This window comes from Oncorhynchus keta, unplaced genomic scaffold, assembly GCF_023373465.1.
Source record: "Oncorhynchus keta strain PuntledgeMale-10-30-2019 unplaced genomic scaffold, Oket_V2 Un_contig_14158_pilon_pilon, whole genome shotgun sequence".
In the NCBI taxonomy this organism is placed as follows: Eukaryota; Metazoa; Chordata; class Actinopteri; order Salmoniformes; family Salmonidae; genus Oncorhynchus; species Oncorhynchus keta.
This window is the reverse complement of record NW_026278577.1, coordinates 17,952-42,500: the sequence shown is the minus strand read 5'-3', so window position 1 is coordinate 42,500 and position 24,549 is coordinate 17,952. Positions and strand designations below refer to the sequence as shown.

Genomic DNA, 24,549 nt, shown 5'->3' with positions numbered 1-24,549 from the left:
ATTTGCACTATACAGTCAGAATATTGATACGGGTCATGATCCTTAATGTGAAATGGCTCATTCATTCCTGTCAGTTCTGGGTCATCTCTGTCGGCACCCAGCGTAGCCTGTTGTAACAAGTGGGGCTTATTCACAGCACTGCTGACAGGTGATGACATGCCCTTACACTGACAGAACTGAACATGCTCTAATAAAACAACTATTAGAGAAGGGGATGTTCAACATTCCACTTACATTCATGTCCAGAACAACTTACAGGAGCAATTATTGTTAAGTGCCTTGCTCAAGGGCACATCGGGGAGATTTTTCACCTGGTTTGGGGGATTCGAACCAGCGACCTTTCAGTTACTAGCCCAAATCTCTTAACCGCCGCTAGACGGCCTGACCTGCCCCAAGATGGCCTGACCCGCCACTAGGCTGCCTGACCCGCCACTAGGCTGCCTGACCCGCCGCTAGGCTGCCTGACCTGCCGCTAGACGGCCTGACCCGCCACTAGGCTGCCTGACCTGCCGCAAGACGGCCTGACCCGCCACTAGGCGGCCTGACCTGCCGCTAGACGGCCTGACCCGCCGCTAGGCTGCCTGACCCGCCGCTGGCGCCCTGACCCGCCGCTAGGAGTCCTGACCCGCCGCTAGGAGTCCTGACCCGCCGCTAGGTGTCCTGACCCGCCGCTAGGAGTCCTGACCCGCCGCTAGGAGTCTTGACCCGCCGCTAGGTGTCCTGACCCGCCGCTAGGAGTCCTGACCCGCCGCTAGGAGTCCTGACCCGCCGCTAGGAGTCCTGACCCGCCGCTAGGAGTCCTGACCCGCCGCTAGGAGTCCTGACCCGCCGCTAGGAGTCCTGACCCGCCGCTGAGTCCTGACCCGCCGCTAGGTGTCCTGACCCGCCGCTAGGAGTCCTGACCCGCCGCTAGGAGTCCTGACCCGCCGCTAGGAGTCCTGACCCGCCGCTAGGAGTCCTGACCCGCCGCTAGGTGTCCTGTCCCGCCGCTAGGAGTCCCCCGCCGCTAGGAGTCCTGACCCGCCGCTAGGTGTCCTGACCCGCCGCTAGGAGTCCTGACCCGCCGCTAGGTCTGACCCGCCGCTAGGTGTCCTGACCCGCCGCTAGGAGTCCTGACCCGCCGCTAGGAGTCCTGACCCGCCGCTAGAGTCCTGACCCGCCGCTAGAGTCCTGACCCGCCGCTAGGTGTCTGACCTGCTGCCATTGAGTATGAAATAACAAGTAGAAGATCAAAACTCTTATCGAAGATCATCCCATTCTGGTTACAAAATGCAGTGTGTGTGTGTGTGTGTGTGTGTGTGTGTGTGTGTGTGTGTGTGTGTGTGTGTGTGTGTGTGTGTGTGTGTGTGTGTGTGTGTGTGTGTGTGTAAAAGTCTGTACCTCCACTGGGCTTAATTGCATAATATCTGTCTAAGTCCCCATTTTCTATTTCTATATATTTTCTATTATTTCCAGAGGAAGAAGCGCAGGAAAATCGACCGCAGCATGATCGGCGAGCCCACAAACTTTGTCCACTTGACACACATTGGCTCTGGGGAGATGGCAGAGGGCCGGGCCCCGGTAAGAGAGATGATACCTAGACTGACTGGGGCTGGTGTGTGTTAAAATGTGTAGAGATATTGTGAAGGTAGTGTGTGTTACTCCTCAGAACATGGGCTGGGCTTTGCAGCTTCCAACCTGCCGCTAGGAATGTTGGCCTGGTTTCCTACGGAATACAGTCACGTTGGACAGGGAATGAGAGGAAATGTAGAAACGCTGGGAATTGTTTCTCAATTCATTCACCTATTAGTAGGATATGAATATTAACTTTAGTTTGAAACCTGTTACGCTATGATTGATAAAGCTGTGTACAGTACTATCAGAAGACTAGCCAATCACTAGTCTGGTCACTGTTTAATTCACTGTATGGAAAGTGGTAGGTTAAACTGAGTGATAGTCCATTTCTGAATTTATTACATGATGTTGATGCTATCAGTACTACAATGTATGGACTACTGTATGTCGCTCTGCTAAATGACTCCAATGTATGGACTACTGTATGTCGCTCTGCTAAATGACTCAAATGTATGGACTACTGTATGTCGCTCTGCTAAATGACTCAAATGTATGGACTACTGTATGTCGCTCTGCTAAATGACTCCAATGTATGGACTACTGTATGTCGCTCTGCTAAATGACTCAAATGTATGGACTACTGTATGTCGCTCTGCTAAATGACTCAAATGTATGGACTACTGTATGTCGCTCTGCTAAATGACTCCAATGTATGGACTACTGTAAATCGCTAAATGACTCAAATGTATGGACTACTGTAAATCGCTCCGCTAAATGACTCAAATGTATGGACTACTGTAAATCGCTCCGCTAAATGACTCAAATGTATGGACTACTGTAAATCGAAATGACTCAAATCTCTCACTAAACAACTGACTGTTCCGTCGTGATCATGACCTCCAATTGCGGAAGTCAACAGATTTTTTAAATGAAATGATACATTTGCACATTGTATCATGACGTGGTCTGAGAACAGTCAGGTGGAGGAGGAGTATGTTGCTGAAACATGTTTCTGCCCTCTGTGTTACATAATTCCATTTCCTCAACTGGTATTGCGTAACCCTCTAATGTCCATTGTTCTGTTATGACCCATAGCTGTCAGACTGTAGTTATTCTAGTGCTCGTCAAGCACGTGCCTTTCCTGCAACGCTTTACGTCAGAATGATTGATCCACACCTGTGCGTTCGTTCAACTCTGAACTGCGTCGTTTTAAAAAGTAAAGAAAAAAACCCACAGCCTAAAGCAAGTCCCATTCCTCCTCACTCCATCCCATCATATGGTCACTAACATTATGTAAAGACGTAGGTTATGAGTAATGCTGCTGGCCAAATGGATCAAATGTTGTCAGCAGTCCAAATGGGATCATGTTTCATATGAACCCCACAGAAACACTGTTAAATATGTTACATACAATGATACAGTATAGAAACATAGTTCTAATTCTGGCTTCGGATCCTGCCTCTCCATCCATATGTTATCATGAAGAGGTCATGACCTGCCTTCTTGATATGAAAATGACTAAGTATCTGTAGAAACTCTTAACAGTCGTTATCTTCCTGTCCTGTAGTCAGGGCCGGTCCAGGATAAGATGAGGTCAAAAGGACCCAGTGCCAACGGCTGCAAGAGCATGTTATAGCTGCTGCCTACCAAGTAAGTACCCAGTTAATGAAGCTATCACCATATCTGCAATGCAATAGCTTCTCTGGAACTGACCTTCACTTCTGGAACTGACCTTCACTTCTGGAACTGACCTTCACTTCTGGAACTGACCTTCACTTCTGGAACTGATCTTCACTTCTGGAACTGATCTTCACTTCTGGAACTGACCTTCACCTCTCTGGAACTAACCACCTTCACCTCTCTGGAACTAACCACCTTCACCTCTCTGGAACTAACCACCTTCACCTCTCTGGACTTGTAGAACTAACAGGAACTAACCACCTTCACCTCTCTGGAACTAACCACCTTCACCTCTCTGGAACTAACCACCTTCACCTCTCTGGAACTAACCACCTTCACCTCTCTGGAACTAACCACCTTCACCTCTCTGGAACTAACCACCTTCACCTCTCTGGAACTAACCACCTTCACCTCTCTGGAACTAACCAACCTTCACCTCTCTGGAACTAACCACCTTCACCTCTCTGGACCTAATAGAACAGAGAGGCAGTTTTCCTAACAAACCTGTAGAGCATGGAGAACAGAGAGGCTTCCATCCTCCTGACAAACCTTCATCCCAAATCAAAAGCAGTCACTGCAGCGTAACCTGTTTCCAATGGAGCACTTGGCAAACCTGAGAGCGGACCCTAATAGAGAGCAGAGAGGCTCTTCCTGACAAACCTGAGAGCGGACCCTAATAGAGAGCAGAGAGGCTCTTCCTGACAAACCTGAGAGCGGACCCTAATAGAGAGCAGAGAGGCTCTTCCTGACAAACCTGAGAGCGGACCCTAATAGAGAGCAGAGAGGCTGTTCCTGACAAACCTGAGAGCGGACCCTAATAGAGAGCAGAGAGGCTCTTCCTGACAAACCTGAGAGCGGACCCTAATAGAGAGCAGAGAGGCTCTTCCTGACAAACCTGAGAGCGGACCCTAATAGAGAGCAGAGAGGCTCTTCCTGACAAACCTGAGAGCGGACCCTAATAGAGAGCAGAGAGGCTCTTCCTGACAAACCTGAGAGCGGACCCTAATAGAGAGCAGAGAGGCTGTTCCTGACAAACCTGAGAGCGGACCCTAATAGAGAGCAGAGAGGCTGTTCCTGACAAACCTGAGAGCGGACCCTAATAGAGAGCAGAGAGGCTCTTCCTGACGTCTGCAGGATCTATTTAGCCAAACAGGACTATGGCCTTTCTGTGGTCACCACAAGAATCGCCCTGCTCAGAGGAGGATAGACTGACATGTTTTTTTATGCTTTTTAAAGAAAAGTATTTGTCTTTCTGATGGACTTTGGACTTCCACTGTATTTCAGCCAACAACGTTACTCTGTCTGTGCCAGCAAGCGTATGGGATAGAGCCGGTGAGAGTGTTTAGCTACATTTTTTGACTAACATGGCTGATTCCATTTCAGGAAGTGAAGATTATGTTCTCAAGGTTCACCTGAATGTTGCAAACCATTGACCTCCTGCCAAACAAACTATTTTGTGTATCTGTCTAATGAATGAGGATGCACCTTTATTTTCCTACAGTGCATAGTTAAAGGTGTCTTTGTGTGTTTATAAGTGCAAAATGCTATGTGATTTTGTTGCTGTTTAGATACCAGTACTGAGTAGTGTTATTTTGATTGTACCAGTTGCTATATAGCCCCATTTGGACTGCTACCCAGTTGCCATAGAACCCCATTTGGACTGCTACCCAGTTGCCATAGAACCCCATTTGGACTGCTACCCAGTTGCCATAGAACCCCATTTGGACTGCTACCCAGTTGCCATAGAACCCCATTTGGACTGCTACCCATTTGCAAGCATACAGGTAACTGCCAAGATAAAGGAAACCCCAACATAGTGTCTTAATAGGTCACTGGGCACCACGAGCCAGAACCGCTTCAATGCACCTTGGTATAGATTCTAAGTGTCTGGAACTCTTGGAGGGATGCGACATCATTCTTCCACCAGAAATTCCATCATTTGGTGTTTTGTTGATGGTGATGGAAAACGCTGTCTCAGGCTCCGCTCCAGAATATCCCATAATTGTTCAATTGGGTTGAGATCTGGTGACTGAGACAGCCATGGTATATGGTTTACATAGTTTTCATACTCATCAAACCATTGTGACCACTCGTGCCCTGTGGATGGGGTCATTGTCATCCTGGAAGAGACCACTCCCATCAAGGTAGATCTGTTTCACCCTACAGTAGGTAGCAGGGGATCACTCAGAATAGCTGTGTATTTACTGGAGTTGACCTTGTCCTCTATGGGGTTGAGTGGACCTAAACCATGCCAGGAAAATGCACCTCCACACCATAAGAGCTGCCAATAAGTACCCTCATTTACTGGTGTGTCCTTTTATTTGAGCAGTTCCCTGTAGCTGGTCACTGTGATACACAATTTACTAGCACCTACTCTGAAAAGCCCTAACTATTAGTCAGCAGGAAGAGTCTGTTAGTAACAGGGGTTGTTGTTGTTGAAATTCGAAACACCCTGACCGTTACGGGGCTTTCCAGTGATCTATCCTGGAATTACTGGGGAATGGCACTCATTAAATCAACTGCATCGAAGGAACATTCCATAAGGTAGTTTGTTCTCTTGTCGGGGGGGGGGCATTTCCCTTGTAATTTCTATATGGCCTCCCACTTGAGCTTGTTGTCGGTGACGTGCACTCCAAGCTGGCTTGTGTCCCACATGACATCCACACGATTCTGAAACCAGGTGGGAGTTTTAAATATCTGATTTAAATCATGCAGTAGAAATTAAAGTTTGTTTCCTGTACACAACTGTATTTCTGACGTGATTATATACACAATCTGTTGTGAATAACTCATCACTCTGTAGGTTTTTTTGCTAAGTGTGTCCATATATGGAGAAAAACTCTGAAATGGGATGTTTTTAAATATTGTATCTTGTGTGATTTCCTATGCCGTTATCCTATACCAGAACATATGGCGTATGGATGGTGTTGCACATGTTGTATGTTGTCCCTTCACTAATACCTTATCTGTTTTATACACTGGGCTTAAAGTTGACTTAATGCTGAAGGTGGGACTTTGCATACTGCTTGGTGGCTTTCCTATCTTTGGTAGAGATTGTAATACTGAGTACATTCTCAGCCAAACAGAATGACTGCTGCCTTGAAGTTTCTGGAACAATGTACATTGGTAACGTCAGTAACTTGAGTCTGTTGGCATTTCAGTTTCTTTCCCATCTTTATCATGGTTGTTGTCAGACCAAAACTCAAGTTCATTAGAAATGATTTGTGCAATCTGTTGATTTTTCCTGAAATACAGTTCACATTCTGAATATAATTCTGTGTGATTAATCTCTTCTGTTGCTGATGGTGAATGTTATCACCAAATGAGTTACTCCATTTTCACTGCCTGGTACAGAAATGATAGAATCTCAACCAACTGGTTTCAGTGGCCCCTGTGGGCTCTGCTGTGAACATTTCTGGGAGATTGTATCACTTTCATTGAAGTTAGTGGGAATCTGTAGTTGCTACATCCATTTTGGGATTTCTAAATGATATATACCCATTGATTCTTGAATATCTTATAAATGCCTCACGAGCTTAGTTGAAGTACCATGTTGATATAATGGATGGTCAGTCCTTGCATCCACAGCTCTCTGTCTATGAATTTGAGAGCAGTTACATTTCTCCAGGCCCATCCTTCAGCGTTTTACCAAAACACAGTCTGGGTGACTGCTTTGTCATTGTTTCAATTAAGGATTCTAGTTTTAATCTCAAACTACTTCAACAAATGCAGATCTCACTGAAATCCAGCTGGTATAGCACAAATATTGCAATCTAAACAAATGCCCTAAAATAAATGGAATGTACGCTATAGTCTGTGTGTACGTCTCGCTTTAAAAAAAACATGCATAACAAATATGTTAAATGATGCCACTAACAATGCAAATAGTTGGTATGGAAATCTTGTTCTAAGATCATGTTCCAGCAGCAAAACCCACTGGAACAGAAGATTACAATTTAACGGAAGTGGACTCCATGAACTGTCTGACCATGTGAAATACAGTCCTAAGTAGAGGACTTGTGAAGTCTACTGGGTGTTTAGTAGAGGACGTGAAGACGGGGTGTTTAGTAGAAGACGTGCGACTGGGGTGTTTCCAGTAGAGGACGTGTTTACAGGGTGTCTAGTAGAGGACATGTGAAGTCTACGGGTGTTTAGTAGAGGACGTGCGGGGTGTTTAGTAGAAGACGTGCGACGGGTGTTTAGTAGAAGACGTGCGGCTACTGGGTGTTTAGTAGAGGACGTGCGACGGGGTGTTGTTTAGTAGAAGACGTGTGAAGGCTACGGGGTGTTTAGTAGAAGACGTGCGAAGTCTACGGGGTGTTTAGTAGAAGATGTGCGAAGGGGTGTGTTAGTAGAAGACGTGCGTTGTTTAGTAGAAGACGGGGTGTTTTTAGTAGAAGACGTGTGAAGTCTACGGGTGTTTAGTAGAAGACGGGTGTGTAGAAGTCTACGGGGTGTTTAGTAGAGGACGTGTGAAGTCTACGGGGTGTTTAGTAGAGGACGTGCGACGGGGTGTTTAGTAGAAGACGTGCGACGGGGTGTTTAGTAGAAGACGTGCGACGGGGTGTTTAGTAGAAGACGTGCGAAGTCTACGGGTGTTTAGTAGAAGACGTGCGAAGTCTACGGGGTGTTTAGTAGAAGACGTGCGAAGTCTACGGGGTGTTTAGTAGAAGACGTGCGAAGTCTACGGGGTGTTTAGTAGAAGACGTGCGAAGTCTACGGGGTGTTTAGTAGAAGACGTGTGAAGTCTACGGGGTGTTTAGTAGAAGACGTGTGAAGTCTACGGGTGTTTAGTAGAGGACGTGTGAAGTCTACGGGGTGTTTAGTAGAAGACGTGTGAAGTCTACGGGGTGTTTAGTAGAAGACGTGCGAAGTCTACGGGGTGTTTAGTAGAAGACGTGCGAAGTCTATGGGGTGTTTAGTAGAAGACGTGCGAAGTCTACGGGGTGTTTAGTAGAAGACGTGCGAAGTCTACGGGTGTTTAGTAGAAGACGTGCGAAGTCTACGGGGTGTTTAGTAGAAGACGTGCGAAGTCTACGGGGTGTTTAGTAGAAGACGTGTGAAGTCTACGGGGTGTTTAGTAGAAGACGTGCGAAGTCTACGGGGTGTTTAGTAGAAGACGTGCGAAGTCTACGGGGTGTTTAGTAGAAGACGTGCGAAGTCTACGGGGTGTTTAGTAGAAGACGTGCGAAGGCTATGGGGTGTTTAGACGTAGAGGGGTGTCTATGGGGTGTTTAGTAGAAGACGTGTGAAGTCTATGGGGTGTTTAGTAGAAGACGTGTCTACGGGTGTTTAGTAGAAGACTATGGGGGGTGTTTAGTAGAGGACGTGCGAAGTCTACGGGGTGTTTAGTAGAAGACGTGCGAAGGCTATGGGGTGTTTAGTAGAAGACGTGCGAAGGCTATGGGGTGTCTAGTGTTTTTGAATAGTAATATTCACTAGATGTACTTTGTATCATCACCTATAACTCCAGTCCTAGCTCTTCTCAGAATAACCAGCAGTCTTAATTTGATACCAGAAGATGAATGATTCCATATTCACTTATTTACTTAGTTTCTTCAAAAAAAAAAAAAAGCCCAAAGACAAGTCCCATGATGACAACTTTATTTACATGAACAACTGGCAAGCAGACAGACCACTGGGACAAAGATGTGAATGCAGAGGGGTACAAAATAATCCCTGAAAAACAAGCAGTCAGACTCCAGTCGTGTTAACGAAGGACACCATATCTATCTGAGGCCATTCAGTTTCCTCCTCCACAATGCAACACAATTCAGAGTATTTCAGAACACCCAGCTGACATGAGCGATACCAACCACCACCATATAATCTTACTGAATACTAATCTGATTTAATACTGAATGCATCATCGTCTCATGTATTTAAGATCTGTTAACTACCACCAGTTTTTTAAATGAGTCTTGAGGACTTCTGTAGAATTAAAAACATCCCCAATATGGTGTTATAATTCAGTAGCAGTAACATTGAAAAACCCACAATTTCCTGTGGTAGAATTGTCATTGGTTGCACTAATTGCACTGTTTGTCTACATAACCTGTTTGAAGTACTCATGACATTACCCTGAAGAAGGCACAGTGATGCTGAAACGTTGGTAAATACCCAATAAATTACTGGGAGTTTATATATGGAGTGTGTGCGACTTTATTTTGATAGCTTATCATTTTTTTGTTGTTGTTCGTCTGCACCTCCACACAAACATGTTCTGGGTGTGCGCCAGCTCATGTTTTTCAATCAGCATAAAGGACTAACAAAACAACACATTCAATATCTCCCTTTTTCAGAAAAATGTTTCTCATTTTCAGATGAATATTCTTCATCATCCCTAATTAATGGACATGTCACTGTTCCTGTGTACGAGTTACAGTAAATGGTCTTCAGCTCAGTCCGCTTTAACGCCAGGTGTGGGTTCGATTCACCACCCATGTCACACATGTTCCTGTGTACTTGGATAAAAGTCTGCAGTATTATTAATTATTATTATATTATTATTAAATGCAGGCAGCAGTATTCTTCTTCCATAGCTACCTCACTTCCTGTGGCTGCCATTTCCTGAATGCCTGCAGCGTTTCCATGGTGACACCCCTTCCTTTAAAATAGTGTAAAAGCCCTTACACACGTGGTAAGCAGTGCTCTAAAACAAATGTCTTAAAGTGAGAAGATCATTCAGCTATAGAAAGTATGGTTAGAAAATGACAATTCTAAAAGTACAGGTTGTTCAAGAGTTCTCTTCCATAAATATTTGCTCTGAGGGTAGGCTATAAAAAGGCTTAGGTTTACAAGGTCAGAATAATACAGTCAAATACGTCAGAATTTATGTCATGATGTAAATTCAGATTTATTTTATTAAATAGACTTTGTCTCCATCTTAACCTAAAGTATTTGTTGTGCATCAATCACATTTGAGTAAACATTAAAAGGTGACATCCCAAAGTGTTGTACTTGGCACTAGAGTGCAGTAAGCCCTTACAGATAAAGCAGCAGTAAATGTCAATGTGAGTTCCAGTGAAGGTAACTGTAACAGAACCATCTGGACCTTTCATCTAAGTGTTGCGTTCAAACTGACTGTAGGTTGCTCCTTGACGACAGGTCCCACAAATCACTCTGGCATCAATACATATGATAGGGTTGCATTAAAGTACCACAAAATAGGGGCAGTTCTGAAACTGTTGCAAAGCCAGTGGCATGGTTAAGTGAACTTCTTTAGTGACATTACATTCAACGATGAATAAATTAAAGGTGTGTCTGTACACACTAAAAGTCTTTCATTTTCTGTACAACAAAAGTGCTGCACGTCCAAGCATACCTGCAGGGTGACATTTGGGCTAGTTAACTTTTGAACTTTGATGGTAATTCAGCCCATAGTTCCCAGTCATCTGCTGTCTTCCCCTCCTTCGCCTATCCACTCTCAATGTCCTCTCTTTGGCTTCCCGCGATATGTCCCTCACCCGTTCATCCTCGCATCATACCTAGAGAAAAAAGCACTTTTACTACGGGAATAATTATCCTACAACGTAAAAGTAAAATTGTAATAACTTCCAGGCTAATATAGCTCTCGAGAACCCAGTCACTCACTCTCGGATACTGTCGGGAATCTGCAGGCGTTCCATGGGGATGTACTCAGACAGCTCCTGCAGGCTGTGAATGAAGCGGATCTTCTGGCTGAACTTCTCACTGTGGAGGGCACAGAGAGGTCAGAGGTTTGAGAGAACATCAGCATGGTCAAGGCATATGCTGCAGCTGGATCTTCACAACAGATGGAGTGGGACTCACTGAATCAGTGTGACTCGTTGAATCATCTGAGGACTGATGTGGTTCAAATGAAATATGACTTTAATGGTTCTGCTCACCTGATGAAAGGCCTGACGACAGTGATGAGTGCTTTGATGTACCAGGCAGGGTGGACCACAAAGAGCCCCTTCAGATCCTTCCTCAACCTGCCAGGAGAACCATCACCATGACTCCACAGGCATTACATTTACATGACTCATTTAATCCACATTATTCAGGGCGAGTTACAATACGTGTCAAATACGTAGGCAGAAACAACCACATGATATGAGTAACATAGTGCCTGAGGCAGATTCTCAGCGAATGTCTGATTTCATAAACAATCCCCTGGGAAGAAACCTGACATCAACGTCTGTTTCTCTGAGTCACGTGAAGAAAATCATACACTTAGACGCCTCAGTAAACACCAACCTTAGTTGAATACAATAAGAATGTTCATCCTATGTGTAGTTCTCCTCTTAATGCCCTGGGAAGAGTGCCATGATATACAGCGTTGAGACCTGATTCTGATGATATGACTCAAAAGCTCACGGTCGCATAGCAACCGTATTTGCCTCCAAATTGAGCGCGTGAGGTAACGTCTGAGGGCTGGTTTTCTCAAAGACACCAGTGTCTGGAAATAGGTCTGGTCTCGTCCAAGTTCACCAGAAGACATGCTACAGATGTAGGATCTAAATTGGATCACTCTTTTGCAGGATAACGTTCCTGCAATGCAGGACATTTTTTACGTAGTGTATTTGAGGTTTAAAAAGGCTTCTGACGTTTTGACTTGATTTTCCCTTACGAAAAATATATCAACCCTTACACAAATGTCCATCAATTAAAATCCACATAATAATTCACATTTCCGGTTGCTTCAAGATTATTTTTGTATTGTAGCAAACTGGCTCAAATTAAGATCCTACATCTGTACCTTTGGCACTATAATTCCCTAAGGCAGGGTTTCCCAAACTTGATCCTGCCCCCCCGGGAGAACGTTTGGGTTTTTGCCCTTACACTACACAGCTGATTCAGATAATCAAAGCTTGGTGATGAGTAGTTTATTTGAATCAGCTGTGTAGTGCTATGTCAACAACCACAACGTGCACCCGGGTTTGGGAAACCACACCCTAAGGTATATTAGGAGCAAGATGATGGTCGACCTGATGTTTGGGAGGCCACTGTGGTATGCACAGTGAATGTGGTGGTTTATGTATGGGAACGTTATGCTGTGGAGTGTGGCCAGTGGCCAGGCATGCAGAGACTGAGCACTGAGCTGCCTTTATAAGGGCTATGGAAACTTATCAATGATAAGGACGACCACATTACAGTAGAACCAACAGCACAGATACAGTATGAGACAAATGGCAAATACACCGACACGTGGATATACTTTAGTACACTTATTTTTGATTGGACTTTGTATTATTGATATTGATAATTGTACTGCGATGTTGAGAGAGCCAGCACACAAGCATTTCACTGCACCTTTTATACCTGCTGGAAACTGTGTACGTGACGAATACAATTTGATTTTGATTTGGCACACGCACACAGTCAGGGATCAGAGGGTTATCTGAGGAATGTCCGGAGGGGGCACTTCCCTGTGGTAGAGATCCTCACAGCCCTGAATCATTATACTACCATGTGGTAGAGATCCTCACAGCCCTGAATCATTATACTACCATGTGGTAGAGATCCTCACAGCCCTGAATCATTATACTTCCCTGTGGTAGAGATCCTCACAGCCCTGAATCATTATACTACCATGTGGTAGAGATCCTCACAGCCCTGAAGCATTATACTACCATGTGGTAGAGATCCTCACAGCCCTGAAGCATTATACTACCATGTGGTAGAGATCCTCACAGCCCTGAATCATTACACTACCCTGTGGTAGAGATCCTCACAGCCCTGAATCATTATACTACCCTGTGGTAGAGATCCTCACAGCCCTGAATCATTATACTACCCTGTGGTAGAGATCCTCACAGCCCTGAATCATTACACTACCCTGTGGTAGAGATCCTCACAGCCCTGAATAATTACACTTCCCTGTGGTAGAGATCCTCACAGCCCTGAATCATTATACTACCATGTGGTAGAGATCCTCACAGCCCTGAATCATTATACTACCCTGTGGTAGAGATCCTCACAGCCCTGAATCATTACACTACCATGTGGTAGAGATCCTCACAGCCCTGAATCATTATACTACCATGTGGTAGAGATCCTCACAGCCCTGAATCATTACACTACCCTGTGGTAGAGATCCTCACAGCCCTGAATCATTATACTACCATGTGGTAGAGATCCTCACAGCCCTGAATCATTACACTACCATGTGGTAGAGATCCTCACAGCCCTGAATCATTATACTACCCTGTGGTAGAGATCCTCACAGCCCTGAATCATTACACTACCCTGTGGTAGAGATCCTCACAGCCCTGAATCATTACACTACCCTGTGGTAGAGATCCTCACAGCCCTGAATCATTATACTACCCTGTGGTAGAGATCCTCACAGCCCTGAATCATTACACTACCCTGTGGTAGAGATCCTCACAGCCCTGAATCATTATACTACCATGTGGTAGAGATCCTCACAGCCCTGAATCATTATACTACCCTGTGGTAGAGATCCTCACAGCCCTGAATCATTATACTACCCTGTGGTAGAGATCCTCACAGCCCTGAATCATTACACTACCCTGTGGTAGAGATCCTCACAGCCCTGAATCATTACACTACCCTGTGGTAGAGATCCTCACAGCCCTGAATCATTATACTACCCTGTGGTAGAGATCCTCACAGCCCTGAATCATTACACTACCCTGTGGTAGATCCTCACAGCCCTGAATCATTATACTACCCTGTGGTAGAGATCCTCACAGCCCTGAATCATTACACTACCCTGTGGTAGAGATCCTCACAGCCCTGAATCATTATACTACCATGTGGTAGAGATCCTCACAGCCCTGAATCATTATACTACCCTGTGGTAGAGATCCTCACAGCCCTGAATCATTATAGCTTCCTGTGATATTCCACACGCGGGGAGGAGAAGCAGAGATAGGACAGGAATAAGAGCCCTCCCATTACGTCCTCCCATTCTGTCCAATACCTGGACCACAGACGTGCTATACAGAGAACCATAGGGCCACTTGCCCCCTCCTCTGGACTCTTTCAGTACAACAGCAGAGGGAACCTTGTGAGAGAGAGAGCAAGAGGAACATACTGTACCTTCTGTCAATGGAGGTATAACACTGTCGCAGCCATTTGATGGCGGGCATCTTATTCCTGGGAGCCATGCTGCACAGGTACACCATGACATAGCCTTCTGACACCATCAGGTCCAGCGTCCCCACTATGTACCTGCAGCGTACACACACCCAAATAACAAACTAAAACTACTTTGATTGTCATCTTTCATTGAGACCTCCACACCAGAGGGTGTTTGTCCGTCTACACTGACCTGAAGAGATTGTCCATGACGTACTCATAGTTCTCCACCGTGTTCTCTGGTAGATAACAGGAGGAGAACGTGATGATGGCGTTCATAGCCTCCCCGTAATAACCTAGGAAACACAGAGGCATACCTCATGAGATACGGCACATGTATATCACATAGAATTACATAGTGAAGAATGACAAGTTCCAACTGTGGGAGTATAGACAGAGTACATGTTCAACTGCTATAGTGTTCAGTACTGCTAATGGGGGTCCTAATAAAATACTGAAATATTTAAGGTAAATGTATTTCTGTTTGAACTCTGTTGTTGTTTGACATCATGATGAGGTAACTTGATTGAGCCCAGTAAGGCTATTCATAAAATAGATACAATCTTATAGTCAAAGGAAGCCATCCTCCTCAACTTAACATACTATTATTTTGGGGGTATATACAGTAATATATAGATGGGGGATGGACTCTACAAGGTGTCGAAGGCATTCCACAGGGACACTGGCCCATGTTGACTCCAATGCTTCCACACAGTTGTATGAAGGTGTACACTGGTTTGATGTCCACAGGGACACTGGCCCATGTTGGTGGGACACTGGCCCATGTTGATCTTTCAATGCTTCCACAGGGACACTGACCTGAAGAGATTGCCCATGGACTCCAATGCTTCCACAGGGAACTGGCCCAAAATGCACAGGGACACTGGCCCATGTTGTAGTTCCACAGGGACACTTGTTGACTCCAATGCAAACACTGGCCCATGTTGACTCCAATGCTTCCACAGGGACACTGGCCCATGTTGACTCCAATGCTTCCACAGGGACACTGGCCCATGTTGACTTCAATGCTTCCCACAGTTGTATGAAGTTGGTTGGATGTCCTTTGGGTGGTGGACCTGGGATACACATGGGAAACTGTTGTGCGTGAAAAACACAGCAGCGTTGTAGTTCTTGACACAAACCGGTGTGCCTGGCACCTACTATCCTACTATTTAAAGATGTTTTTTATTATTAAATGTAACCTTTATTTAACTAGGCAAGTCAGTGAAGAACAAATTCTTATTTAAAATGACAGCCTACCCCGGCCAAACCCAGACAACGCTGGGACACTCACGGCCGGATGTGATGCAGCCTGGATTCGAACCAGGGACTGCAGTGCCTTAGATCGCTGCGCCACTCGGGAACAACCATACCCCGTTCAAAGGCACTTAAATCTTTTGTCTTTCCCATTCACCTTCTGAATGGCACACATATACAATCCATGTCTCAAGGCTGAAAAATCCTACTTTAACCTGGGTCCTCCCCTTTATCTACACTGATTGAAGTGGATTTAACAAGTGACATCAATAAGGGATCATAGCTTTCACCTGGATTCACCTGGTCAGACTACGTCATGGAAAGAAAGAGCAGTTCTTAATGTTTGGTATATCAGATAGAATTACATAGTGCAACTGAAAATCATTCGCTTTCACTGAGGCCTGTCATTTTCAGCAAATGCATATAGTGGGAGCTACACAACAGATGCTGTGTCATATGCACTCAGCTGGACTCAGTTATGGAAGCATTGATTTTACAGGTTGGTCAAGTGGCTACTTGACAGTCAGCTTCAGCTGTGTCTCACCTCCGTGAGAGAGCACCTGGAGGTATGGCTCCAGGACACTCATGTTGACGTGGTACTCCTGTCCTGCAACGCAGAACCTTCTCCAGCGGCGCCCCCTGTTGTCCACCTGGTCTAGCTCCATCGAGCCCATCTCTGCCTGCTCCATCACCGTGGTGCCTGAGACACCATCCTCCCCCCGGCCCAGCCGTGGCAGGTCATCTGGAGGGTCATCAGAGGTCAGATGAAGGTCAAGAATGGTGGGATTAGATTGTGCAAGCATCATACCATTCCATTTCAGAATGGAATTCAACATATAAAATGGAATGGAATAGAAGAATACTATGTTCCAAATTGGAATTTCTCTTTATCTCTCTACTACCCTCTGTTTTCTGACCTCCCACTACAGTTCATTCTACCCCCACACCCCCTCAGTCTCTCTCCTACTCTCTGTTGTCTGACCTCCCACTACAGTTCATTCTACCCCCACACCCCCCCAGTCTCTCTCCTACTCTCTGTTTTCTGACCTCCCACTACAGTTCATTCTACCCCCACACCCCCTCAGTCTCTCTCCTACTCTCTGTTGTCTGACCTCCCACTACAGTTCATTCTACCCCCACACCCCCTCAGTCTCTCTCCTACTCTCTGTTGTCTGACCTCCCACTACAGTTCATTCTACCCCCACACCCCCCAGTCTCTCTCCTACTCTCTGTTGTCTGACCTCCCACTACAGTTCATTCTACCCCCACACCCCCTCAGTCTCTCTCCTACTCTCTGTTGTCTGACCTCCCACTACAGTTCATTCTACCCCCACACCCCCTCAGTCTCTCTCCTACTCTCTGTTTTCTGACCTCCCACTACAGTTCATTCTACCCCCACACCCCCCCAGTCTCTCTCCTACTCTCTGTTGTCTGACCTCCCACTACAGTTCATTCTACCCCCACACCCCCTCAGTCTCTCTCCTACTCTCTGTTGTCTGACCTCCCACTACAGTTCATTCTACCCCCACACCCCCTCAGTCTCTCTCCTACTCTGTTTTCTGACCTCCCACTACAGTTCATTCTACCCCCACAACCCCTCAGTCTCTCTCCTACTCTCTGTTTTCTGACCTCCCACTACAGTTCATTCTACCCCCACACCCCCTCAGTCTCTCTCCTACTCTCTGTTTTCTGACCTCCCACGACAGTTCATTCTACCCCCACAGTCTCTCTACTACCCTCTGTTTTCTGACCTCCCACTACAGTTCATTCTACCCCCACACCCCCTCAGTCTCTCTCCTACTCTCTGTTTTCTGACCTCCCACTACAGTTCATTCTACCCCCACACCCCTCAGTCTCTCTCCCCACCCTCATACATCCCACTCTCACTTTTACCTTCCCACTCCAGTTCGTGCAAGCCGTCTATCTCTGTCATCCTCCCACTCCAGTTCTCTCACCCTCCCACTCCAGTTCTCTCTCACCCTCCCACTCCAGTTCTGTCTCACCCTCCCACTCCAGTTCTGTCTCACCCTCCCACTCCAGTTCTGTCTCACCCTCCCACTCCAGTTCTGTCTCACCCTCCCACTCCAGTTCTGTCTCACCCTCCCACTCCAGTTATCTTTCACCCTCCCACTCCAGTTCTTGTCTCCTCTCTCACCCTTCCACTTCTGTTCTTGTCCCCTCTCTCACCCACTCCAGTTCTTGTCTCCCCTCTCACCCTCCCACTCCAGTTCTTGTCTCCCCTCTCACCCTCCCACTCCAGTTCTTGTCTCCTCTCTCACCCTCCCACTCCAGTTCTTGTTTCTTCTCTCACCCTCCCACTCCAGTTCTTGTCTCCTCTCTCACTCCAGTTCTTGTCTCCCCTCTCACCCTCCCACTCCAGTTCTTGTCTCCCCTCTCACTCCAGTTCTTGTCTCCCATCTCACCCTCCCACTCCAGTTCTTGTCTCCCCTCTCACCCTCCCACTCCAGTTCTCTCTCACCCTCCCACTCCAGTTCTTGTCTCCCCTCTCACCCTCCCACTTCTGTTCTTGTCCCCTCTCTCACCCACTCCAGTTCTTGTCTCCTCTCTCACCCTCCCACTCCAGTTCTTGTCTCCCCTCTCACCCTCCCACTTCTGTTCTTGTCCCCCCTCTCACCCACTCCAGTTCTTGTCTCCCCTCTCACCCTCCCACTCCAGTTCTTGTCTCCTCTCTCACCCTCCCACTCCAGTTCTTGTTTCTTCTCTCACCCTCCAGTTCTTGTCTCCTCTCTCACCCTCCCACTCAAGTTCTTGTCTCCTCTCTCACCCTCCCACTCCAGTTCTTGTCTCCCCTCTCACCCTCCCACTCCAGTTGTTGTTTCTTCTCTCACCCTCCCACTCCAGTTCTTGTCTCCTCTCTCACCCTCCCACTCCAGTTCTTGTCTCCCCTCTCACCCCAGTTGTTGTTTCTTCTCTCACCCTCCCACTCCAGTTCTTGTTTCTTCTCTCACCCTCCCACTCCAGTTCTTGTCTCCCCTCTCACCCTCCCACTCCAGTTCTTGTCTCCCCTCTCACCCTCCCACTCCAGTTCTTGTCTCCCCTCTCACCCTCCCACTCCAGTTCTTGTCTCCTCTCTCATCCTCCCACTCCAGTTATTGTCTCCCCTCTCACCCTCCCACTCCAGTTCTTGTCTCCTCTCTCACCCTCCCACTCCAGTTCTTGTCTCCTCTCTCACCCTCCCACTCCAGTTCTTGTCTCCTCTCTCACCCTCCCACTCCAGTTATTGTCTCCCCTCTCACCCTCCCACTCCAGTTCTTGTCTCCTCTCTCACCCTCCCACTCCAGTTCTTGTCTCCCCTCTCACCCTCCCACTCCAGTTCTTGTCTCCTCTCTCACCCTCCCACTCCAGTTCTTGTCTCCCCTCTCACCCTCCCACTCCAGTTCTTGTTTCTTCTCTCACCCTCCCACTCCAGTTCGTGCATGCTGTCAGGGAAGTTGCAGGACTCGCTGTCCGAGGGCGTCTCCAGGGCCTCCAGGTTGATGTCCAGCTCCGTGTCATCTTCGTCGGGTGAGAGGGCGGCGGCAGAGTACCCGGTGTCCCCTGACTTCACACTGCGGTCCGCTGAGTCGGTACGGGACAGGGTCAGGCTGAGGGTGGGCGCCACCAGACGCTTCTTCCTTATGGGGTTTTCTGACAGGGCCAGGCTGGTGGGTGGAGCTGGGGGAGTAGCACACAAACAGGGATTGTGGGATATGGTGCAGTACTTTTGGAATTAGGCCTTTGCAGGCATATGGTATTAGGGATATACCTGGTCTCTCTGCATTTTCTCCTTGGGTCTCAGGACTATGGGAATCTTCAGGAAGAGGTCTAGGGGGGGGAATATAAAATAGTTGAAAAAGCTTAGTACTGCTTTCTTACCCGATCATAACCAAAAAGCTTAGTACTGCCTTCTTACCCAGTCATAACCAAAAAGCTTAGTACTGCTTTCTTACCCGGTCATAACCAAAAAGCTTAGTACTGCTTTCTTACCCGGTCATAACCAAAAAGCTTAGTACTGCTTTCTTACCCGGTCATAACCAAAAAGCTTAGTACTGCTTTCTTACCCGGTCATAACCAAAAAGCTTAGTACTGCTTTCTTACCCGGTCATAACCAAAAAGCTTAGTACTGCTTTCTTACCCGGTCATAACCAAAAAGCTTAGTACTGCTTTCTTACCCGGTCATAACCAAAAAGCTTAGTACTGCTTTCTTACCCGGACATAACCAAAAAGCTTAGTACTGCTTTCTTACCCGGTCATAACCAAAAAGCTTAGTACTGCTTTCTTACCCGGTCATAACCAAAAAGCTTAGTACTGCTTTCTTACCCGGACATAACCAAAAAGCTTAGTACTGCTTTCTTACCCGGTCATAACCAAAAAGCATTCTTTGCAGGGACCTAAAATATCATTTAATATTGTCATCGTGAACAGGCTGGGGTTTACAGTTCATGAGGTCAGGGGGTAAGGTTAAAGGTCAGGATTAGGTTTGTCTCTGACCTGGGGAACTCCTCATCCTGCCATTCCTCCCTCAGCTCCATGTCCTGGATGTAGGAAGCAGCCTTCGCCCCCTCTGGACTCCTACAGAACAGACAGCATGTCACAGTACATTCAATAGTCTTGCTGTACATCCTGTAATAATCAAAAGATTCAACAACCGTCTATAGTCCTTAAGAGCTCAAATAAGACACAGTCTGACAGACACTCTGAAGAAGGCCACTGCCCAAATGCATGTACCATGTTTTTAATGTGATGATACCAAATTAATAAAGTCTTTGTAAAGTGCCTGTCAAACATTACGCATGAATCACAAGGTCCAATCATTGCAATATGTTCATTGGTTACCAGGGGAGAACGACTGCCCCCTCTCATTGAAACCAGGAAGTTCAAGGCTGACTGTGGTACTGCAGGCATTGTGTTGGCAGAAAACAGGATTATAGGGATGGGCATTTGACATTTTTTGATTGTTCTTGTACACACATAATGTGCATGTATCTATATGCCACCAGTGTGAAACAATACCTAATTTATCATAACCATTAGTACTATTTAAGATGAATTTATTGAAACTGTAAAATAAACTGGTTATATTATACTGTGGAACACAATGTTCTAAAAGGCAGTAACCTCAGCAGGGCCGCTTGCATAGAAGCCAATGGCTGGGCAACGGCATAGCATTGTTTTGTTCATTTAACAGACAAGCCACTCTTACTTGCCGAGCCCTTAGCACAGTCAAGATACACCTTGCAAACAAGCACCCGCCCCACACACACTGAGAAGAGTCTTCAAGTTCTCCCTCACCTCACTCCAGTGCTCAGAGAGTACACAGACACAATCACGTCCAAGTGCAGAAGAGCGAGAGAGAAAGCGAACAATGTAGGCTTGCAACTTGTCTTACTCCATGTGTGTCCTCTGGCTGTCATTGGTCTAGACTGCCTCATGTGTGTCCTCTGGCTGTCATTGGTCTAGACTGCCTCTGCCAGTGGACACACTTGACAAGGTTTCAGGACCACTGCAAGAGTCAAACAGCACCCTCTGTGACTGTGCCTCCAGTACTCCATGGAAGAGTGGTTCACAAAGTGGCCAACACACCCTTAGACCCACCAGCTGCATGCACAATGCACCCTTGGCACATATGTACAGTATGTCTGCTAACTTCCCTATATTGTGTTAACGTTTCATTAGTGCTCACCTGTCATATGAATTAGACTTTACGCACCGTAAAAGGAAATAGGGCTTTTAAAATAATGACGTTCATATAGCATCACACTGAAAAGACATACAAATGACTCATTTGTAAACTGTCATAAAGGGGAATAGTCTTGGTTTAGAAGACCACCAGCTGTCACTTAGAAATTAAAACAGAGTGATAAGCAAATGCTAGGTGCACCAATAAATTGGCAAAGAAAAAATAATTATAAAATGAAGAATCATGAAACTACAGTAAGTTTATCCATATACTTTAAGCACTGTTAGTGTCATTGCACAGTATTAACATGTTGTAAACTAACTTTGCACAACTGTGTTCAAGCCGTCAACTGGATTATACATTGCTTCCACATCAGTTTCCCCGTCTCCAACAACCTAGTTCTACTGTAGTTACACAATGCCTTTGTAAATAAAGAGACACGCCGATACACAAAGCGACTGAGCATAGCCTACCTTTCACCCTTTCCTCTGTATAAACGCGCACTCATGCAGACATCATGATTAAAAGATGAGTAAAAAAAACGTTAAAAAAATGTTTATCAAGAAGATAAGTCAATTAAAAGTCGTCAACTGTAAACACTCCGACGTTCGCACAAGTGCAGTGTTCTTGACGACCCAACCACACAGCAAACAATACATTAGCTTAGCCAATCAGAGGGCTTTGTACGTGCTCGGCTGGTGACACGTTCACCACACCTGAGTGAGTGAGAACTTTCTGATCTATCACTCGTCGCAACTTGTAAACACATCAAAATGAGCAGATTCGTAGATAAATAGTTGAGTATCTCAATGCAGCAGCCTCAAACTCTTACCACACTGAAAGGAAACACATTTCGGCAACAATAACAGTTCCTGTTTACTCAACTATCATTACAAAAAACGGTATTGCCTTCTCCTGATTTTTTAAAACGAGAATGACACATCAATAGGTCCCTCTCGAGAGCCTGTATGTCTATGGTTTAATGAGTCAACCCAGCTGAACTCGTGACAGTAAGGTTGGTTTGTGAGATGTGGTCTGAGTATAAACTCATTATCTATTTAATTATTTAAAATGTGGGCGTCCCGTTATGACGTGATCGTTGTGGCACTGAATACCTGAACATCTTGTGAGATTAGAATATAGGGGGTTTAAAGGGTGTGTATGTGTTTCTGTGTTGCAACCAACCAGTGAACAGATCTCAACTCAATTGAACACTTAAGGGAGATTCTGAGCGGCTCTTGAGACAGCGTTTCCCACACCATCTACAAAACACCAAATTATGCAATGTCTCGTATCCCTTCAATAGCGTTCCAGACACTTGAAGAATCTTTGCCACGGCGCATTGAAGCTGTTCTGGCCCAACGCAATATTAAGACACGTTTTGTGTATTTTGGCAGTTACCTGTAGACGCGTGTAAAACAATATGTTAATAGCTGCTCGTGGTGGGAAGGGAAGACAACCTCTGTGCTCTTGCATTGTTCCCGATGAAGCATGCCTACTCTGTGTTTAGGAAACCTGATATTGTAATGGCCACGGCCTGTAGAGGCAGTTATTGAAGCCTCTGCCTATAAGAGGACAGGAGTAGATAGCAGGGATTAACCTAACGCAAAGAAAACTCAGATTCAAACTCCCTTTCCGCCAGCATTATGTCAAAATATGTTCCTTGATCACCAAATATGGAGTTACGCTGAGCAACCATCTCATTTCCTCCCGTTACAGCCGGTATGTAGCCTACTTCCAAAAAGCAACGGGGAAAAATGCCTCTTTAACGCCAATAATCTATCTATACCTCCAACTCCAATCTATCCACCTCCGGCAGATAGATTGATGACAATATACAGAAGGGATATGGAAGGAATTCGGAGGCAACTAATGATGACATCAGAGATACAGTGGCTGTCTTTCTGTACCTCGCAGTACAAGTATCAGACAGAGACTAAGATCAGTATGTTTCTTTCCAATTACCGGTATATTAATTATAGGCCTAAATCAAAGTATATCTAGGGGCATTATTACATCACCCCAGACACTGTTCGTGAATCTTGTCAACAGCTCACAAAATCCAGTGGTGGAAGTTGCCCTTTAGTCCATGTAAATCTTAGTTATAAAACTAACTTTGCAATTACTAAGCACATGCATGAATCAACGCTTTGTCAGCTTTGCAAAGCCAGCGATTCAGCATTGAGGAAGTCATTAGAGCAGAGACTCCCAGGACGGATGGCATCTTTATCGTCACTACTGGCCTGGTTAGTGTCAGAGTGACTTGTGACTTCCCATTTCTCCTTTTGTTAACCCCTGTCCATTGTTCAGAGAGTAGGTCATATGACATGGAGTCTAGAGGGGTGTAAATGGGATAGATACAACACTCACACTTCAAACTCCATCTTTCCCTCTAGCAATTGAAATCCACTCCATCTTTCCCTCTAACAATTGAAATCCACTCAATCTTTCCCTCTAACAATTGAAATCCACTCCATCTTTCCCTCTAACAATTGAAATCCACTCCATCTTTCCCTCTAACAATTGAAATCCACTCCATCTTTCCCTCTAACAATTGAAATCCACTCCATCTTTCCCTCTAACAATTGAAATCCACTCCATCTTTCCCTCTAACAATTGAAATCCACTCCATCTTTCCCTCTAACAATTGAAATCCACTCCATCTTTCCCTCTAGCAATTGAAATCCACTCCATCTTTCCCTCTAGCAATTGAAATCCACTCCATATTTCCCTCTAACAATTGAAATCCACTCCATATTTCCCTCTAGCAATTGAAATCCACTCCATCTTTCCCTCTAACAATTGAAATCCACTCCATATTTCCCTCTAACAATTGAAATCCACTCCATCTTTCCCTTAGAAATCCACTCCATCTTTCCCTCTAGCAATTTAAATCCACTCCATCTTTCCCCTTAGCAATTAAAATGAGCTGAAACAATGACACCACTGTTTTTGTTTCAGGAAACCCACACCGCTATGAGCGTCACTTCACATTTGCTACACACACTGGTTGTGAAACTATGGGTTTCCACAGAATAAACTGGCAAAGTGGTTTAATCACTTACCCATTTAGCATGTACTGGTCCCCCTGCTCTGTATAGGTCCCCATATCATCCACCCTGTGAGTGAGATCAGATGATTATTTCAGCACTGAATGGGTACCTCCAGGAACTAGTGTTTCTTGCAAAACAAGACAGCCTGCTGGCTCATCTGCCTTTCTCATGAGGAAGTCTGTTGATGTGGGTGGGTGTGTTATGTCAGTGAATTCACCCTCTTCCTGTCCCTACAGGTTTTTCTGCATTTCAGCA

At 45.8% G+C, this 24,549-nt stretch overlaps 2 protein-coding genes and 1 long non-coding RNA gene across 10 annotated transcripts in view; 1 reads left to right on the top strand and 2 right to left on the bottom strand.

Annotated features, from left to right (window-relative positions):
• The window catches only part of LOC127918427 (CDC42 small effector protein 1-like), a 7,721-nt gene extending 4,466 nt beyond the window's left edge, over positions 1 to 3,255 (top strand). For all 3 annotated transcript variants that reach the window (XM_052501703.1, XM_052501704.1, XM_052501702.1), the window contains 2 exons: positions 1,456 to 1,560; positions 3,122 to 3,255. In XM_052501703.1, coding sequence (XP_052357663.1) covers positions 1,456 to 1,560; positions 3,122 to 3,190 — 174 coding nt within the window. In that variant the 3' untranslated portion in view covers positions 3,191 to 3,255. The remainder of the gene's footprint in view (positions 1 to 1,455; positions 1,561 to 3,121) is intronic.
• A 535-nt stretch (positions 3,256 to 3,790) lies between these two features.
• On the bottom strand, positions 3,791 to 4,540 carry LOC127918426 (uncharacterized). Its single transcript, XR_008099938.1, has 3 exons — positions 4,318 to 4,540; positions 4,036 to 4,223; positions 3,791 to 3,988 (listed from the first exon to the last, which is right to left on the bottom strand). It is a non-coding gene; the product is annotated as an uncharacterized LOC127918426 (long non-coding RNA).
• Positions 4,541 to 10,065: 5,525 nt separating this feature from the next.
• LOC118373324 (BCL2/adenovirus E1B 19 kDa protein-interacting protein 2-like) lies at positions 10,066 to 24,472 on the bottom strand. Of its 6 annotated transcripts, none has more exons than XM_052501699.1 (10): positions 24,307 to 24,472; positions 20,053 to 20,133; positions 19,328 to 19,386; positions 18,979 to 19,236; positions 16,106 to 16,303; positions 14,498 to 14,600; positions 14,266 to 14,397; positions 11,103 to 11,189; positions 10,828 to 10,926; positions 10,066 to 10,721 (listed from the first exon to the last, which is right to left on the bottom strand). In XM_052501699.1, the coding sequence occupies exons 1-10, from the start codon at positions 24,348 to 24,350 to the stop codon at positions 10,697 to 10,699; spliced, it is 1,086 nt and encodes a 361-aa protein (XP_052357659.1). In that variant the 5' UTR covers positions 24,351 to 24,472; the 3' UTR covers positions 10,066 to 10,696. The 6 variants fall into 6 exon arrangements, 5 of the variants coding, with proteins under 5 accessions (XP_052357659.1, XP_052357658.1, XP_052357661.1 ...); XM_052501698.1 differs by lacking the exon at positions 24,307 to 24,472 and adding an exon at positions 22,643 to 22,821; XM_052501701.1 differs by lacking the exon at positions 24,307 to 24,472 and adding an exon at positions 22,074 to 22,224.
• Positions 24,473 to 24,549: the final 77 nt, after the last annotated feature.